General features: G+C 56.9%; 1 protein-coding gene and 1 long non-coding RNA gene across 2 annotated transcripts; one reads left to right on the forward strand and one right to left on the reverse strand.

The window, feature by feature from the left end:
- The first annotated feature begins 870 nt into the window (after positions 1 to 870).
- On the forward strand, positions 871 to 1,497 carry LOC140222187 (uncharacterized). The gene has a single exon (XM_072292388.1). It carries the CDS (start codon positions 952 to 954, stop codon positions 1,495 to 1,497), a length of 546 nt encoding a protein of 181 aa, XP_072148489.1. The 5' UTR covers positions 871 to 951.
- A 671-nt stretch (positions 1,498 to 2,168) lies between these two features.
- Positions 2,169 to 18,892, reverse strand: LOC117848144 (uncharacterized). Its single transcript, XR_004638810.2, has 4 exons — positions 18,621 to 18,892; positions 18,287 to 18,304; positions 18,124 to 18,182; positions 2,169 to 3,078 (listed from the first exon to the last, which is right to left on the reverse strand). It is a non-coding gene; the product is annotated as an uncharacterized lncRNA (long non-coding RNA).
- Between the last annotated feature and the right edge of the window lie 947 nt (positions 18,893 to 19,839).

The raw sequence follows: 19,839 nt of genomic DNA on the forward strand, positions 1-19,839 counted from the left end.
GGCGACTTCAATGCATTTTAGTCAGGTTAATTTGGGCGGTTCCCCCACACCATTGCTCCCCCACGGCCATGGGCGAGCTGCGCCGGCCACTGGAGGAGCTCCACTTGGAAGGGCGCTGGGTGCTGCTCGAGTGCCGGGGGCGCGGGCCGCTGCTGCCCCGCGGCCAAGGGGCGAGCCGCGCCGGCCGCCGCCATCCTCCTCCTCCACCACCATTTCCTAGTGTCGGATCCCGCTGTGCAGTGCTCCTTCTGCTAAGGTTTGCTGCATGTTGCAAGCGTATGTTTCAAGTGTTTTAGATGTTTCAGAAGAATGTTGCAAATGTTTCATGTTGATGTTGCAAAGTAGATATAGATGTTGCGATGTTGCATATGTTTCACACACATGTTGCAAGTGTTTTATATGAATGTTGCATTTTCAATGAGAGATTTGAATGTTCCATGTAACACGAAACAAATGTTGCGGCGGATTTTTTTCCTCATCATCAACAGATGGCTAATAAATTTTTTTCAACATGTTTTTTGATGTTGCAAACGGTGATTTTCTATGTTGTAAGCGTTTATTTTCTATATTGCAGATATTATTTTTTAATATTGCGATGGACTAACTAAGCATTGGAAGTTTTCCCATCGAACGTCCGGACGCTAGCAGCGCCTAAATAAAAATGGGGCTGCAGGTCCTTCGTACCGCTAGCTGCTGCTAACAATTTGGAACACTCGCGGAACTTTTACACGCAAGGAACTCTCGTATGCAGGTCGCACGATTTGTGTGAGAAGATCTATGTGTTCACGGCTTCAGTATATATGGCGTGCAGTCTCCTTTTCGACCACGATTACATCATATAGGATATATCTTTGATTTTTGCTACTATTCCATCCTCCTGTTAGTTCAGGCAATATATATATGTAATGATTTACGAGCGTACACTTGCAAAAGGTACGTGAACCCAGAACCATGGACGCCGCCGGAGGATCACTAGGCGACGATGCGCAGCTCGCCACGCTGCGGGACGTCTTGGCCGCGCTCGGCGCCACGGCCCCGCGGCTCGTCTACCGGAAGACGCTCCACAGGGCCGACGTCAACATGAACCAGACGCGGCTGCTGATTCCCTGCAGGTCGGACGACGGCGACGCCAGCGCGCTCACGGCGTTCCTCACTGAGAGCGAGAAGGAGCGCGTGCGCGAGCACCACGAGGTCCGCGAGGGCCACCTCTACGGGATTGAGGTGCCGGTCTACGACCGCCACGGCTGGCGGTTCGGCATGAGGCTGAATTGGACCGAGGCGAGCAGGGCCTACCGGTTCTCCGGCACCGGGTGGGGGCTTTTCCTGAGAGACAACCAGCTCCCGGAAGCCATGGCTGCGGCGGAAGAGATTGGACGGAAGTTGGAGGTCGAGCTATGGGCGTTTCGCTTGACCGAGCTGCAGCTGCAGGAGCGCCGCGCGGAGGGCGACCACCACCCTGACGGCGTACTAGGGGTGGCGATTCTGATAAGGATTTAGCTAGGCCATGGGGCGAATGATGTGCGAATTTGGTTTGTATATTGCCTTCTTGTTAGGCGATGATCTGCTTTAATGCAATGCAATTAAAGGGGTGTTTGGATCTTTAGTTCTAACTAAAATATATGTCACATTAAATTTACGAAGGCTAGTTAGGAGGACTAAACATGAGCTAATTATAAAACTAATTACACAGATGAAGGCTAATTCACGAGACGAATCTATTAAGCCTATTTAATCCATCATTAGCACATGTTTACTGTAGCATCACATTATCAAATCATGGACTAATTAGGCTTAATAGATTCATCTCGCAAATTAGTCTCCATCTATGCAATTGGTTTTGTAATTAGCCTATGTTTCATACTCCTAATTAGTATCTAAACATTCGATGTGACAGAAATTTTAGGAGGTGCTAAAGAAACAAACACCCCCTAAGTTTTGAAGTTTTGAGTTGCTTAATGTAGCCTCCTTTAATGTCAATTTTGTTGGCAGCAGCATATCTCTTCGAAATTGTTTGAATCTCTAATAGGGTGTTTGGTTTAAGGAATGAAGTAATCTATCATCTTCTCATTTCTCACTTTGTTGTTTGGTTTGCGAAATAGAACGACTTAATCCGTCTTGGGTTCATCCTACCAAAATTGAAGAATAAACTTAGGATGCACCTCCTCATCTAGATTTGGGGAACCAGCCCATGGTTCACTTTTTCTAAATTTTCCAAGAGTAAACGTCACCAAGATCAAAACATACCAACAAAACTACTCTGAATAGGTTCAGCCGTACATAAGTCATAGCAGATAAAAAAGAGCACCAACATATTATCACAAAATGCACATTACAAGACTTCATACTTGCATAACCGTTCTGCTACGTTTATGTCTGCCATACAATGAGAAACAAAGAAGACCAAATCAATTAGCATGTAGCAGATAATAAGAAGGGAAGGGGGGGTATGAGGTGATTTTGCATAACTACTAACAATGATTTGCCTAAGAATAATACTTTGACTAACTGAGAATAGTACTTTGCCACAAGAATAGCACTTTGCATAAAATGAGAGAAAGACGCTTTGTACATGATTTATATTAACACGAATGCCCCCGTTCATCGTCACGACACAGCCTCTTCCTATGTGCTGTTATTTCTGTTCTTATAGCAGCTGAGACCGTTGGATCATCATCAAATGATGCTGCTGCAGGAAACAGAGCTCTAGTACCCTCTAGTCTATGAGTAATGCCTATAGAAAAATTAAAAGCTTCACCTTTTACACAAAGCTAAACTGATAAGCTATAAATTCTTAATTTATAGATCATACCCCCAAACTTGCTTATCCATGGTTGCTAAATTTCTATATTGTATAGCCTACAATGCTTCATCGTAGGACCTAAATTGCTGAATTATAGAATCTAATATCTCTGACCTCGATTATAGAGAACTAGCACACCCTAGTTGCATAGTGGCTCATATAATTGCCTAAATTATAAACTTAGTACTAAAAAATATGCATATACCATACTATACCTACCACATTGGATGATGACACACCACCAAGCTGACATCTTTGTCCTCTAGCCAATGCCTAAGCTGCAACCAGATATGGAAGAAAAGGGAAGACATTAGTTCACAGGTAACAAAAAAACAGATCAGTGTGACTTCTGGATAGCTAACAAGTACTGCATGCATGTTCAGTATATGCTAGTAGAGTAGGCTAGCTAAAAAATAAATGGCCATTAGGCAGTGTCGTTATCAAGATTAGCGGATCAAGACCTAGACTAGTAAATTTCTTTTATGCGCGTAAGGCTTCAGATGGTGGCGTGGGAGACACGAGTTTAGACTGGTTCGGGCAAGGGAAGCCCTACGTCCAGTATCGTGGATGCTCATATTGCCCACGCGGGGTTCTGTAGTAGGGGTTACAGATCGACGAGAGAGGGACTGGTCCCAAGTCTCTTTCGTGCTTGCGCTCTCAGGGAGAGTAGCAAGGTGCTGTTGGCTTGTGGGAGAAGAAGCCGATCCCCCGTCTCTGGCCCCCGATGCCCCCTTTTATATCGGAAGGGGGCTGCCGGGGTTACAGTTTGAGACCGGGTGATGAGGGCGGTAAGAGTTTAAACGTAGTATGGTAAAAATACGGCAAGAAGGGAGAAACCAAGTTCCTAGGCGCCCGGCGCCTTCGCCAGCCCCTGACGAGCGCCGGCGTGCATGCTGGAGGAGGAGGGCGGTCGTGTGCCAACTGTCGTCGCGCCCTACAGATAGCCTCTTCGGTGTACGTAGGCGTCGGGTTATGATGAAGGCGTTTCGTCGTCACTCCGGTGTCCGTTGGGAGGGACGGCGGATGCCACTGTCCTAATGATGGCTTGAGGAGAGAGGGCGTCATATCCCCGCTGCCGGGCGTGCGGGGCCCAAGGGCGCATGGGGCCCGAGGATGGGCGAGTCTTCCCCTTGCTCCGGTCGGCGCAGGCCATGAGTACCCTGCGGCAAATGGAAGGAAGCCGCCAGCACTGTAGCTTGTACAGTGTGGTCGTGCATGGGTACTTGCAGCGGGTTGCATGAGGAGCGCGGTCATCCTTCTCCCTGCCAGGCCTGCAGCGCATTTATGACAAGGTCGACAAGGGGGACCCACGGGATCGTTACCTTGACTGCTCGGCCCGCACCCGAGGGGGATATACGTCCTAGGGGCCCCAGTGAGTCCAACCCCTGTGCTCGGGGTCAGACGAGGCGGAACCTTGTGGCGAGGGGTCGGGCGCCCCCGACCCCGAGGTTGCGGTCGGACGAGGCGGAGCCTCGTGGCAGGAGGTCGGACGTTCCCGACCCTGAGACCGCGGTCAGGCGAGGCGGAGTTTTGCTCATGTTGGGCTTGACGGTGATTTTGTTATCCTGGATGGGCCTGGGCCTTCATGTTTGTTCCTTTAAGTGGTATTTAGGAGATCGTTAATATTTCCCCCCAACAGTAGCCCCCGAGCCTGTGGTGGAGCAGGAGTGCTCCTCCGGAGGCTTCTTTCGTCGTCTCGCCGGAAATTTTCTGCTCATCCCGCAAGCCGGCGCCGTGTTTTATGGCGACAGGGGTGTCGGTTTGATTGATTAGGGGTAGGATACGTTGTTATCCCAGCTTGGCCGGGGAGCCTGCGAATCGCGACCACACGCGTGGTCGTTGGTTGCGATGCTAGCCCCCGAGCCCCCGCGCGTTGAGGGGACCGATCGGGAGGCTAGGTCATCTTTTGATCGTTATCCCTCAAGCGTCCGTTTGCTGGGATGGAGGGGTTGAGCCGGGCCACGCTATCCTCGTTGGACGAACCGTGGTGCTCGTTGAGCTGCGAACGGGTAGGTTCGAGTGGAGTCCCGGTCCCCGTTCGGGGGGGTCCGGCTCGGGCCAAGCTGGTGGCGTACTCCAGTTTCCAGCCGGCCAGTTCATATAGTTCCCGGGTCCGTTCGGTCGGACCCGGGGGCTCATTGCCTTTCCTCGTGGAAAAACCATGAACTTTGATGCCGGTCAGGACTCGAATGTGAGGTCAGGACGCCCTTGGCTTTCGCTCGCCTGGGTGTTGGCCGCTAGCGGACCCGTCCCTTCTCACCCCTCGCTCGGGGGATATCCTGAGGCAGCTGTCGAACCCGTAGCGGGCCAGCCTTCGAACCTCTGGATCGTAATGGGCCGTAGGGGCGTTTTCAGCCCCGTATCCCTTTATTACCTTTCGGTGGGCCTTGGGCCGGAACGGAGCGGTCGTTGCGTTTGGGCTGAACGTGGGGGACGTCGTGGGCGTGCCTTCTGGGAGACGGAGTTATGGGGAGCGTCGTCCCGCGGATCGAGGAGGATAGGATGTTTTCGCGGCCGATCGTGTGCGCGATTTCCGAAAAGGAAGTGGGCGTGGCAGGGGCGTACCTGGCGCCGCATTTATGGTTGCAGGGGCGTCGATTTGGCTTCCCCCGCGCCTTTCCTATAAAAACGGAAGCCTACCTCGCTGGTTCCGCCCGCCTTCTGCATTCAAGCCCTTTCTTTCTCCAGCCTCGCACTTAGCTCACCTGTGTCCGCTTCGCCTTCCTCCGCCCCAGCCGCGCACTTTCTTCCCACCTCCGTCAAGCTTCCTCCTCCTCCGGCGATGGGTTCTTGGGGATCTCTCATTTCAACTCCTCGCGCGCTGAGGGCCTGGTGCGGAAAGGCCTCCTCTGCGAGAGGACGGAGGCGAGCGAGTGGGAGCTGCCGGGGCCGAAGCAAGTGCCGACACCTCCCCCCGGCTACGTCGTCTCCTTCGCTCACTTCCATGAGCGGTTTTCGCTACCCCACTGAGCCGCTTCTTCCGGGGGCTCCTCCATTACTACGGGCTCGAGCTCCAGCACCTCAACCCCAACGGGATTCAGCACATTGCGGCGTTCGTCGTACTGTGCGAGGGGTTCCTGGGCATCAAGCCCAACTTCTCGCTGTGGAAGTATTTCTTCACAGTGAGTTTGTACCAGAAGACGGAGAAGAGGGGGAGCGAGCAGCGGTCGCCTCCGGTGCCGATCGGGTGCGCCGGGATCTACCTCCACCATACTCGCTCCAAGGAGTATATGGTGATGAAGACCTCGGCGTCCCACAAGGGGTGGCACAACCAGTGGTTCTACGTGAAGAACTACTCGGACTCCCCCCTGCCGGAGTTCACCGGCCGTACCATCGACGTGGCACCGGAGGTGTGGGCGTACGGGCCGGTGGACAAGGAGAAGAAGCGGATCTTCGACCTGCTGCAGGCCATCGAGCAGCTGAAGAGGAGTGGGCTTAGTGGCGCCGGGGTCATCGGAGCGTACCATGCCCGGCGAGGGCGCCGCTGATGCTCCGGGTCCGCTTGCTTGCCGCCATGACTCCGGACGCGCCGACTGAGGGCACCGCTTGGCGGTGGGTGCGCTTGCCGCCTCCGAGATCCGGCAATGGATTCGGGAGGCACTGGAGGACAAGGACGCCGAGTACCTGGTGCCCGAGCACCTGCCGATGCGCCCGGACGCGGGCTTCATAGACCTGGTAAGGGGTTGGGGTGCCGACTTCCTTTGTTCGCGTCTTGTAATTGTCATTCTGACGTGGGGCTGTTTTGCGTTCGTAGGGTGCGCTGACCTGGGTCATGGACTCGCTCCCGCCGGTGCCGGAGGTCGCTGATCGGCGGACGCGCAACCGTATCCTTGCCGAGGCGTAGAAGCGCCGTAAGGACAAGGTGACGGCGAAGAAGGAGAAGAAGGCCGCCAAGGAGCTCCAACGGCGGCGGAGGGGGCAGGTCGTGACAGACGACGACGACGACGACGATGATGATGAAGAGGATGAAGATGAGGAAGATGATGAAGAGGGGGAAGAGCTGATTTCCTCCCTCCGATCGGGCGCACTTGTAATCCGGGAGGTGCGCCCGCAGACGGCCGTGGGGGGTGTAGCGAAGGGGGCGTCCGCCCGGGCCTTGGTTCCGTAAGGCCCTGGGGCTGCGCCCCAGGGGTCGGCACGGAGCGCCCCCCAGGAGTTGACGTGGGACGCCCCCCAGGGGTCGGCGTGGGGCGCCTCCCAGGAGCCGGCGCGGGACGCTCCCCAAGGGTCGGCGAGGGGTGCCCCCTAGGGGTCGACACGGGGCTCCTCCCTGGAACCGGCGCGGAGCGTCCCCCGGGGGTCTTCGGAGCCTACCCCCGCCGCTGCCCAGGAGCCGGTGTGGGGCGCCCCCCAGGAGACCGCCCAGGGCGCTCCTCGGAGGTCCGCGGAGGCCACCTCCGCCGTCGCGCCCGAGGCTGGAGGGCAGCGAAGCGGCGACAAGCGGCCGTTGCCGGATGCCCCGGGGTCGACGTCGGGCTCCGAAGCGAAGCGCACGCGTCGCCCTTGTGCTTAAGGAACGTAAGTTGGCCTTCCTCGTGCGTCTTGTTCCTCTCCCCTTCTCGCGTTCGTTCCCGCTGACGTTTGCTCATTGATGTGCAGCGCCACCCCTCGTGGCCTCGTCCTGCAGCTGACGCCCAAAAAGGCGTTGCGGGTGTCGTCCTCCTCCGGGGGACGGACCGCGGTCCTGCCCGCGGCGAGCAGCGGGGTCCTTGGTGAGGCCGCAGACCCTTCCGCGGAGGCGGCCCCCGTGACGGTGGCTGGCGGAGCGACGGCGGCGTCGGTCGCGGGAGGGGGAGTGGACCCCATTCCGCCTTCGGTTCCCCCGATCGTCCCTACGGCGCAGGGCATCATTCCCCCGGGTCCTCAGGCCGAGGAGGTGATCGACCTTGACGCCGACGAGGCGGAGGAGGCGACGGTGATGGGAGGCGGGACGGATGCCCCCGTAGCCGTGGCGGGATTGGTGGCGGTGGCGACAGAGGAGGGAGTGCCTGCCCCTGCAACTGCGGTGGAGGAGGCAGCGGCGACGAAGGCGGGGACCTCCGCCCCGAGGATCCCAGCGGAGGTGGCTCCGATGGCGGAGGCGGAGGGGCCCGCTCGAGGGACTCCGGCAGGGGCGGAGGAGCCTCTCTTGGCGGTTGCAGCGGAGGGTGAGGTAGCCGTGGGGATTCCTATCTTGCCACTTGCGTCGGAGGCTGCGCTGCTATTGGGCGACCCCGCGGCGGCCTCGGCGGCGACGGGTGTGCAGGCGCGGGGCCGTCGGTGAACCCGGCGGCTTCCAGTGTGGTGGTGCCAACCTCGACGGCAGCGTCAGGATCGGCTCCCACCTCGGCCCCGGCTCCCACCGTTCCCAGGGCGTGGAGAGGGTCCGTCCTTCGCTGGGCATCCCGTGAGGACCCGCCGAGGCACCTCTTCACTCTGGATGACGCCGCGGAGTGGCACAAGTGGCAGGCGGTGCAGGGTGGCCTCGCCCACGCCCGCGCGGCTCTGTCCTCGGCGTTGGGGGCTCTGGACAACGCCGTTCTCCCTGGTAGCCAGGTACGTTGCTTCTCCTGTTGGTGACCATCATTTCCCATTGCTTTGTCCCTGATGGCACCTTGATTTGCAGGCCCTCCAAGAGTGCAGTCGGGGGAAATCTGATTTCCTCCGGCTGGAGCGGGGGCTCTGGGAGCGCTTCAACGTGGAGAGGGAGCGCACCAGGGAGCTGTCTATGCAGGTTACGGCCGCCCAGGGGGTTGTCGCTGACCTGCAGAGGCGTGAGGAGGCGGCGCAGGAGGAGGCGCGGCGGTCGGAGGCCAAGCTCCAAGCCGTCATCGACAAGGCCCGTCTTGACCGTGAGGAGTTCCAGGCTGCCGCTGAGAGGGCCCGCCGCGATGCTGAGGAGCTCGCACGGCTGAAGGGGGAACATGAAGCCCTCCAGAAGACCGTCGAGCGCATCCGGTGCGAGCGGCACAAGGCTTGGCAGGACCGGAACGCCGAGAAGGTCAAGAAGGAGGAGGCTGAGAAGGTGGCGGCTGACCTTGGCGTGGAGGTCGGTCACCTCCGGTCGCAAGTGCAGGGACTCCAGACCACCGTGTCTCAAGGAGCCGACTGGGAGCGCGAGCTAAAGGCCTGGGCCGACGGTGAGACTCCTTTTCGTTTCTGCGTTCCCGTGGTGTTGCGGTGGTTCCTGACCAGATGGGCTTTTCTGGATGATTCCTGCAAGCGAACTCGCCAAGTTGAAGGACTTGCTCAACGCGGAGCGTAGTGAGCACGGCGCCCTGCGGGATGCGGTCCGCGTCGTCTGCGACGGCTTCGGCGTGGTTCTGGAGGAGGGGTCGAGCTCTCTACCGGCTCGTGTCCTCGGGGTACGCCGCCGGAGTCACGAGATCGCCGTGGACGCGCTTCACACCGGCGTGCGGCGAGCCTTCGGGGTCTTCGGCTCCTACTATTCCGGCATCAACTTTGCCGGGATGAGCGGAGGGTACGCCGCCGGTTACTCCGAGGTCGAGCTGGACGAGATTGATGCGGCGGTGTTCACCCCAGCGGAAGCCCTCGCGAAGCTCCTTGAGGATGAGGCCGTCCCTCCTGAAGACCCCTCGTATGGTTAGCTGTACCGGGCTTGCGCCCAAATTGTAAATATGTTAGTTTCGAACTTGTTTCGTGATGGCCATACGGGCCTTTTTATAATTTTGTCGTTCGAAAGTTTCCAATCCCCTTTACTGTTCCTTTGGGCTTGAAAGTTTAGAATGCGTTGTCGGGTGTGTCAGTAAGCTTTGATGAGTGAAGGCGCCGTAGCCGCTGGGGCGTAGGTTTTTTCGCAGTCCGATCAATCTTGCCTGAGCACCGTTCGCGTATTCTTTTTCTTTTTGCGTCCAAAAGTCTAGAAAGGGGGGCTTGGTTTGAAAGAAAAAATGTTTCTTTTAGATGGTGCCAAATGGCTTGGGACGGAGTCCCTGATAGCCCCCGAGGGGTATGCGGCCCTGGAACGAGGCCAGGGTCGGATACCCCTGAGCTTTGACGGGAAAAGCCTGAACCGAGACGGCTTGGGTTTTCTTTTTACACAAAAAAAAAATTATCAAAACCGCAGATAAGTTTGTGCAGAACTTCGAAATAAGAGCTAGGGGTAAAAGCGCCTTAGCTGTTCTATGTTCCAGGCATTGCTGAAGATCTGCCCATCGGGAGTCGCCAGCTTGTAGGTGCCTGGCCGCAGTACTTGCACGACGATGAAGGGACCTTCCCATGGGGGAGTTAACTTGTACTGACCCCTGTTGTCCTGGACGAGGCGGAGCACCAGATCGCCAACGTTGAAGGCTCGGCCTTGCACCTTACGGCTGTGGTAACGCCGTAGGGCCTGCTGGTACTTAGCCGAGTGCAGCAGGGCTACGTCTCGTGCCCCATCGAGTTGATCTTGTGCGTCCTCGCGCGATGCCTGGTTCCCTTGTTCGTCGTATGCCTTGACCCTCGGTGATCCGTATTCTAGATCAGTGGGCAGGATGGCCTCGGACCCGTAAATCATGAAGAACGAGGTGAAGCCCGTTGCCCGGCTGGGGGTCGTCCTCAGGCTCCAAAGGACTGCGGGGAGCTCGGCAACCCATCATCCGCCGAACTTTTTGAGGCGATCGAAGATCCGTGGCTTGAGACCCTGGAGTATCATGCCGTTGGCTTGCTCGACTTGCCCGTTCGTGCAGGGGTGTGCCACAGCCGCGCAGTCCACTCGGATGTGGTGGTCATCGCAGAACTGGAGGAATCTTTTCCCGGTGAACTGCGTGCCGTTGTCGGTGATGATGGAATTTGGGATCCCGAAGCGGTGGATGATGTCGGTGAAGAACTGTACCGCTTGTTCGGACCTGATTTGCGCCACCGGTCTTTCCTCGATCCACTTGGAGAACTTGTCAACGGCGACAAGTAGGTGGGTGAAGCCCCCGGGCACTTTTTTGAAGGGTCCGACGAGATCCAGCCCCTAGACTGCGAACGACCATGTGATGGGGATGGTCTGTAGCGCCTGCGCGGTCAGGTGAGTCTGGCGCGCAAAGAATTGGCACCCCTCACAGGTGCGGACTACCTGAGTAGAGTCGGCGACCGTGGTCGGCCAGTAGAAACCTTGCCAGAAGGCGTTGCCAACGAGGGTCCTTGGCGCGGCGTGGTGACCGCAGGCTCCGGCGTGGATATCCTATCAGTGCCTTTCCCTGTTCGATAGGGATGCAGCGCTGGAGGATCCCAGTGTAGCTTCTCTTGTAGAGCTCCTGGTTGATGACGGCAAAGGATTTGGCGCGGCGCGCAATCCTACGGGCCTCCGTCTTGTCTGCCAGGAGCGTGTCGCGGACAAGGTAGTCGAGGTATGGGGCTCTCCAGTCGGCCGGGGGGTCGGCCCCCACCGTGGAGTCTGCCGTGATTTCCATGATCATGGGGCCGGAGGGATTGGCTCCCAGGGCCGAGTCGGGTAAAACGATGTCGACCCCCTCAGGATTGGCGCCCAGGCCTGGGATAGGTGGCGTGCTGCCGACCTCCCCTGAGTCGGGGCCTGATCCCGGGGCCGGGGGTGGTTCGCCGACCCCCGCCGGCTCTGGGTAACGGACTGAAGGCTTCAACTGGTCGCTAACGAAGACGCCGTCGGGGACGGGCATTCGGCCGGACGCCGCCTTCGCCAGCTCGTCGGCGGCTTTGTTGAAGCGCCTTGCGACGTGGTTGAGCTCTAGCCCGTCGAACTTGTCTTCGAGCTTACGAACCTCGTTGCAGTAGGCTGCCATCTTGGGGTCGTGGCAGCTCCACTCCTTCATGACTTGTTCGACGACTAGCTGGGAGTCGCCCCAGATGTCTAGCCGACGGATGCCCAGCTCGATGGCGATGCGGAGCCTGTTGAGGAGGGCTTCATACTCGGCGACATTGTTGGACGCAGGAAAATGGAGGCGGATCATGTACCTGATGCGCACGCCTAGAGGAGAGACGAAGACGAGACCCGCTCCGGCGTGGGCCCTCATCAGCGACCCATCGAAGTACATTGTCCAGTACTCCTGCTTCTCCGGCGCCGATGGCGTTTGAATCTCCGTCCACTCTGCCATGAAGTCAGCGAGTACCTGGGACTTGATGGCGGTGCGTGGGGTGTAGGTGATGCCCTGGTCCATGAGCTCGAGCGCCCACTTCACGATCCTTCCCGTGGCGTCCTGGTTCCGGATCACTTCGCCTAACGGGAATGACGAAACAACCGTTACCGGGTGGGAGGTGAAGTAGTGGCGCAGCTTCCTCTTCGTGATAAGGACGGCATAGATGAGCTTCTGGATCTGTGGGTAACGTGTCTTGGACTCGGACAAGACCTCGCTGATGAAATACACCGGGCGTTGCACCTTGAGAGCGTGTCCCTCCTCTTCTCGTTCCACCACCAAGGCAGCGCTAACCACCTGGGTGGTCGCCGCGATGTAGAGCAAGAGGGGCTCGCCATCGGTCGGCGGGACTAGGACCGGGGCCTTCGTCAGGAGGTCCTTGAGCCGGTCAAGTGCCTCCTGGGCCTCGCCAGTCCATTTGAAGCGATCAGTCTTTTTCAGGAGTCGATAGAGAGGAAGCCCTCGCTCACCGAGGCGCGAGATGAAGTGTCTTAGGGCCGCCAAGCATCCCGTGACGCGCTGGACTCCCTTTATGTTCTGGATTGGCCCCATGTCGCTGATGGCCGCTATCTTCTCCGAATTCGCTTCGATGCCGCGCACGGAGGCGATGAAGCCTAATAGCATGCCCCTCGGGACTCCGAATACACATTTCTCGGGATTGAGCTTAATCCGCTTATCCCTCAGCCTTTCGAAGGCTAGTTCAAGGTCAGGGACGAGCTGATCACCCCTCTTGGATTTGACCACAATGTCATCGACGTACGCCTCTACGGTCCGCCCGATGAGGTCCCCGAAGCACTTTAGCATGCATCGCTGGAAAGTAGCCCCCGAGTTTTCGAGGTCGAATGGCATCTTAACGTAGCAGTAGGGGCCAAAGGGGGTGATGAAAGAGGTGGCGAGCTAGTCGGACTCTTTCATCACAATCTGATGGTAGCCGGAATATGCGTTGAGGAAGCTGAGGGTTTCGCACCCGGCGGTTGAGTCGACTATTTGATCTATGCGTGGCAAAGGAAACGGATCCTTTGGGCATGCCTTGTTCAGACCGGTATAATCAACGCACATCCTCCATTTCCCGTTCTTTTTCGGTACAAGAACAGGATTAGCTAGCCACTCGGGATGGTGCACTTTCTTGATGAACCCGGCCGTCAGAAGCTTCTGGAGCTCCTCGTCGATGGCCTTGCGCCTTTCCTCGTCGAAGCGGCGCAGCCCTTGCTTCGCTAGCTTGGAACCAGCCTTGATGTTCAAGGAGTGCCCGACGACTTCTCTCGGAATGCCAGGCATGTCCGAGGGCTTCCACGCGAAGACGTCGCTGTTCGCGCGGAGGAAGTCGACGAGCGCGCTTTCCTATTTGGGGGACAAGGCAACGCTGATCCGCACGACCCCTCCGTTGGAACTGCTGGGATTGAGGGGGACCTCCTTGATGCCTTCGGTGGGCTCAAAGGAGGTGGTCGGCTGCTTGGAGTCGGGCCGGCCCTCGGTGGCCTCCGCGAGCTGGACCGCCAGATCGCTCGTGACACTCATACGCCTTCTGAAAGGTCGTACCGACGGTGATGACCCCGTTGGGCCCCGGTAGCTTGAGCTTGAGGTAGGTGTAGTTGGGGATGGCCATGAACTTTGCGTAGCATGGCCGTCCCAAGATGGCGTGGTAGGTTCCGCAGAACCCTACCACCTCGAAGGTGAGGACCTCCTTCCTGTAGTTGGAAGGGGTCCCGAAAGTAATGGGCAAGTCGATTTGCTCGAAAGGCATTGCCTGCTTCCCCGGCACGACACCATGGAAAGGCGCCTTGCTGGGATGGAGGCGGGAACGGTCGATCCCCATAGCATCGAGGGTCTCGGCATAGAGAATGTTGAGGCCGCTGCCCCCATCCATGAGCACCTTGGTGAGGCGCGTCGTGCCTACGATGGGGTCGACGACGAGGGGGTAGCGTCCCGGATGCCAGACGCGTCAAGGGTGGTCGGACCGACCGAAGGTGATGGCCGGTCCCGACCAGTCCAGGAAGGCCGGAGTTGCTGGCTCGGCCGCGTAGACCTCCCGGCGCTCCAGCTTCTGCCGGCGCTTGGAGTCGTACACCGTGGAGCCGCCAAAGATCATGAAGCAACTGTCCACCTTGGGAAAGCCGTCTTCCTTCTCTTCGTCGCCCTTCTTTTCCTCATCGGGCTTTCGCTTCCGGTCACCTTTCACCGGGTTGCCCACAAAGTACCTCTTCATGAGGTTGCAGTCTTTATAGGCATGCTTCGCGGGGAACTCGTGGTTCGGGCACGGTCCCTCAAGCAGTTTGTCAAAGAAGCCGGGAGTGCCCTCGGGGGGTGGCTGCCCGCGCTTACGCTTGACAGCAGCCACGAGGGGAGCCTTGCGTCGTTGTTTGCCCTTCTTCTTCTGCTGGCGGTTGGAGGTTCCTTCGTCAGCATCCTCCTCCTGCTTTGCCTTGCCTTTGGAGCGGTCGAAGATCGCTCCAACAGCCTCTTCGCCCAAGGCATAACTGGTGGTGATGTTGAGGAGCTCCTCCGTGATTCGCGGGCCTCGGCGCCCCAGCTCGTGGACGAGGGGCCGGCAGGAGGTTCCCGCTAGGAAAGCCCCTATGACGTCGGCGTCCGTGACGTTGGAGAGCTCGGTGCGCTTCCTGGAGAAGCGCCGGATATAATCCCGGAGGGACTCGTCCGCTCCCTGGCGACAGCTCCGGAGGTCCCCGGAATTGCCGGGGCGCGTGTACGTGCCTTGGAAGTTCCCTATGAAGACTTCCTTCAGGTCGTTCCAGCTGCGGATTCGTCCCGTCGGGATATGTTCCAGCCAAGCTCGCGTTGAGTCGGCCAGGAAGAGGGGTAGGTTGCGGATGATAAACAGGTCATCATCCGCCCTGCCGGCTTGACATGCAAGCCGGTAGTCATTGAGCCAAACTCCAGGGTTCGTTTCCCCTGAGTATTTGGCCATATTTGTTGGTTGCCTGAAGCGCGGCGGAAAGGGCGCGTTCAAGATGCGCGCAGAGAAGGCCCGGGGTCCAGCCGGGCTGGGGCTCGGGCTGCGGTCTTCCCCGCTGTCGTAGCGCCCGCCGCGGTGAACGTGGTAGCCACGATCCACCCCGTCCTCCCTGTCCGCGCGGGAGCGCCTCCGCGCGTTCAGGGTGTCGCGGGCGTCGCGGACGGGGCCGACTCGCTGGTGGGCGGATCGAGCCTCGCCTCTCGCGGGTGGTGGCGTCCGTCGGGCAGACGCGGCCTGATTTGCCCTAGGAGGGGGCTGATGGACAGACTCCCCCCGTCTTTCCGGGGGCGCGTCGGGCGTCGCCCTGCTGGCGTTCTGCCCGCGTCGCCGGGACGTGGAACTTTCCGCCTGCTGGACGGCGGCGCATTCGAGCAGGTTGCGCATCTCTTGGCGTGCCTGTCGCTCCTCGGGCGTCGGCGGTTCGGGGAGTTGCCGGAGCAAGACTGCCGCAGCTGCGACGTTTTGGCTGGCGCGGGCGAAGAGCTGTGGACGCTCTTCGTCCGCGCAAATGCGCTACTGGACATCGCGCGCACGTTGTCGTGCTCCGCCCTCGTGGGGGGGGGTGCTCGATCTCTTGGCGGGAGCCCGCGTGCGCCTCCGGCTGCTGAGAGCACTCTGGTGCCCTTGGTAAGGCTCCGGTTGTAGCCGCGGCACGCGAGGGGGGAGTCCTCTGTCTCCCCTCGGCGCCGTTGCCGTTGGACCCCTCGGAGTGCGCATCGGCCATGAGACACTCACGTGAGGGGTGAGGGCTCCCACTGCTGGAGCCGGTGTCAGAGATCGTCCTCGCCGCGCCTGCGAGCTCGCCGCTCGCGGGCGACACGGTCATGGACCGTGTTAGGAGGCGGCCGTGGGTCTCCACGGTGTTGCGTAACCCGAAAAACTGCCCTCCTGGGAAAGGCCTTTTGGTATGCGCCTGGTCACTCGCCGCCGTCCCGGCGGCGGGGCCGAGGACGGCGGGACGAGCGGCTACGATGAGGATAGGGATCAGCTCGATCCCTTCCCCGGTGGCGAGGAAGTCCAGGCTCACGAAACGGATCAGGGAGCCTGGGGCGAAGTTGGTATCGTAATTGGCCATCTGAGGCCGGAGATGTACGTGCAAAGGTCCCCTACCTAGCGCGCCAACTGTCGTTGTCAAGATTAGCGGATCAAGACCTAGACTAGTAAATTTCTTTTATACGCGTAAGACTTCAGATGGTGGCGTGGGAGACACGAGTTTAGACTGGTTCGGGCAAGGGAAGCCCTACGTCCAGTATCGTGGATGCTCGTATTGACCACGCGGGGTTCTGTAGTAGGGGTTACAGATCGACGAGAGAGGGACTGGTCCCAAGTCTCTTTCGTGCTTGCGCTCTCAGGGAGAGTAGCAAGGTGTTGTTGGCTTGTGGGAGAAGAAGCCGATCCCCCGTCTCTGGCCCAAGATGCCCCCTTTTATATCGGAAGGGGGCTGCCGGGGTTACAGTTTGAGACCGGGTGATGAGGACGGTAAGAGTTTAAATGTAGTATGGTAAAAATACGGCAAGAAGGGAGAAACCAAGTTCCTAGGCGCCCGGCGCCTTCGCTGGCCCCTGACGAGCGCCGGCGTGCATGCTGGAGGAGGAGGGCGGCCGTGTGCCAACTGACGTCGCGCCCTACAGATAGCCTCTTCGGTGTCCGTAGGCGTCGGGTTATGATGAAGGCGTTTCGTCGTCACTCCGGTGTCCGTTGGGAGGGACGGCGGATGCCACTATCCTGATGATGGCTTGAGGAGAGAGGGCGTCATATCCCCGCTGCCGGGCGCGCGGGGCCCAAGGATGGGCGAGTCTTCCTCTTGCTCCGGTCGGCGCAGGCCATGAGTACCTTGCGGTGAATGGAAGGAAGCCGCCAGCACTGTAGCTTGTACAGTGTGGTCGTGCATGGGTACTTGCAGCGGGTTGCGTGAGGAGCGCGGTCATCCTTCTCCCTGCCAGGCCTACGGCGCATTTATGACAAGGTCGACAAGGGGGACCCGCGAGATCGTTACCTTGACCGCCCGGCCCGCACCCGAGAGGGATATACGTCCTGGGGGGCCCAGTGAGTCCGACCCCTGTGCTCGAGGTCGGACGAGGCGGAACCTTGTGGCTAGGTGTCGGGCGCCCCCGACCCCGGGGTTGCGGTCGGACGAGGCGGAGCCTCGTGGCGGGAGGTCGGACGTTCCCGACCCTGAGACCGCGGTCGGGCAAGGCGGAGTTTTGCTCATGTTGGGCTTGACGGTGATTTTGTTATCCTGGATGGGCCTGGGCCTTTATGTTTGTTCCTTTAAGCGGTATTTAGGAGATCGTTAATATTTCCCCCCAACAGGCAGCCACAGCACCTGCCAGCTATGGTGATGGTGTTCTAACTAAATTTTTTTAAAAAAAACCCTCAAAAAGCAACATGAATCTAATTAGAAAACATGCTATTATCTGCACATGTTACTATAACTGGTGTTAATTTAGATTAAATGTTACTCGAACTACTCAGAACTACTTTGTATGTTAATATAACCACTGAACAAAAAAAATTGTATTATCAATGCCTGATGATGCCTAATGCCTGTTGAATTGTATTATTTCCACACATTCCTGTAAGCGCGAAAAATTAACCTACAAAAATAGATTATTCTGCAGTCTGCACCACTTGACAAAAAAAGGTGAACTGCTCTGAACAAGGATGTTGTTGCAGGGACTACTATATAACACACAAAAAAAGTGTGCAGCATGCATAAACATGCTACTTCTGAAATTATTCCTGAACTAGCGTTAATACCATGCATTAGAGCAACTTCAAGAGTACCCAAAAAATTCTTCCCCAAAACTATATATTGGGAGTTCTTCTAAAAAAATTTCCCCCAAAAACATATCAATCTACAGCAGATCGCTAATAAATTGCCCCCAATATTTCAAAACAGGCCACGTCATCGTATTGGGCCCATCAGAAGGGACGCGCGGGCGTGCGGGAATCAGGATTGGGGGAGGAACGCCAACGCTAAAATATACGCGGTGGCAGATTGTTTTTTAGCATCGCTAATATATTGGGGAAGGTTTGGGTGAACTGTTGGAGTTCGTTTTTTCTCTTTTTCTCCTAAAAAAATATTGAGGTAAGATTAGCAACCTTTTAGAGTTAGGGAAAAAGTATGCGAACTAGCTCAGACCAACTGGGATCGAAAAAACTCGCAATGCTGCTGGGACTGCTCTGAATTTCCAGTGTACAGCATGCATCCAGCGAAAAACAAAGTGTGGGAAGCCTAATGCTCAGGGCACCTGTGATCGGAATCAGACCTTCGTGTGCAATGTTCCTCTCCTTGCACCTACTTCTCTTCCGCTCCAGAAGTCAGTTCCTGAATTAAAAATGATGCGAAAAACAAAGAGCACGATGAGTGGGGATCCTTCCTTGGGGGAAATCCGTGACAATATGAAACACATAGTCGAGTGGATGTCTCACCTTATTCCCGCAACTCGTCTGCCATTGGGTATTCGGCCGGATTGGACGCGCAGTGGAGAAATCGCCAGACACCAAAATGAAACAGGGAGAGACCGCTCAGATCAGTCAGATTTGGGACGCCTCCCCGCGCATGGAAATTAAAAACCCCAGAAAAAAAAATCGAATGTAGATGTCTCACCTTATGCACGCAAATCAAATGTATTCGGCCAGATTGGGACGCACAATGGAGAAATCACCAGAACCCAAAACGATAACAGGGGCAGGGGAAACATTCAGATCAGACGAGATTCGCGCGCGACGAACAAAAACCCGAATCGTAATGTAGATGTCTCACCTACATGCGTGCCCCCGCCCCTCCTCTACCACCGAATTCTCACGCCCGCTTGTTATGACCCTTGGCCGTCGGCGTTCGCCGTCGATGTGAGCACACGACAAGAGGATCAAGGGACGATAACGTGGAGCAGAGGAAAGGTTCCTTGCTTCCGTGTTCTATTTTTCTGTTGTCTTTGTTCGTTCCTAACTCGATACACTAGACAGCCTATATACACGTCTGTCCTTGGCCTTTGACCCATAACACACTCAAAGTAGAAAACGCTTACACACTCGTAAAACATAATATAGGAAATACGTCTTGTATACTTTACACCACCGCCGTAACACCTCCCGCCGCTCCAGAAGTTGCTTGTCCCCAAGCAACAGCATCAGGAAAACGCTGCTTGAGCACATAATAGTCCTCCTAGGTTGCTGATGTAGTAGGCAACAAAGTCCACTTGATCAACATCAGCGGAACCGCTGAGCTTCCCTTTTTGACCAAGCGTCGATCCAATATCTGTTATGGAGATACATCCACAGAAGAGAGGTCCGCAATTTCTGGCAATTCTGAATAAACTGGTGAGAAGTCCGGAGTAAACGGTCTGAGCTGAGAACTTTGAAAAACTGAGTGTATCTGACTTGTGGCCGGCAAGTCCAACTTGTAAGCTGTTGCACCAATACGCTGCAGAATCTTATAGGGTCCAAAGAATTTAAAGGCAAGCTTCGGAAAGGGTCGATTCACCAAAGATGATTGAGCATATGGTTGTAGTGTCAATAGAACCTGATCTCCCACCTGAAATTCACGATCAGACCGCTTTTGGTCAGCATATAGCTTCATGCGGTTTTGAGCAGCACCCAACTGTTCCTTCAGCATAGCAAAGTGTGCCTCTCTGTCTTGAATCAAGTCAGCCACTGATTGATGTGTAGAGTCTAGTACTACCATGCCCAATCCCACATTGGGTTCATACCCATATAATGCCTTGAAAGGGGAACAGCCGATTGCAGTATGAAAAGAGGAATTATACCAAAGCTCGGCCAAAGCGAGCTAGGATTTCCATCGTATTGGAGACTGTTGCACTGCACAACGGAGGTACATCTCCAAGCATTGATTGACTTGCTCCGTCTGGCCGTCAGTTTGTGGGTGATACGCTGTACTAACCAACATTTTTGAGTCCAATGTGGCCATAAGGTCTTTCCACACATTACTCATGAAAATCTTATCCCGATCAGAGACGATGGAC

Source organism: Setaria viridis, chromosome 3 (assembly GCF_005286985.2).
Source record: "Setaria viridis chromosome 3, Setaria_viridis_v4.0, whole genome shotgun sequence".
NCBI classification, from domain to species: Eukaryota; Viridiplantae; Streptophyta; class Magnoliopsida; order Poales; family Poaceae; genus Setaria; species Setaria viridis.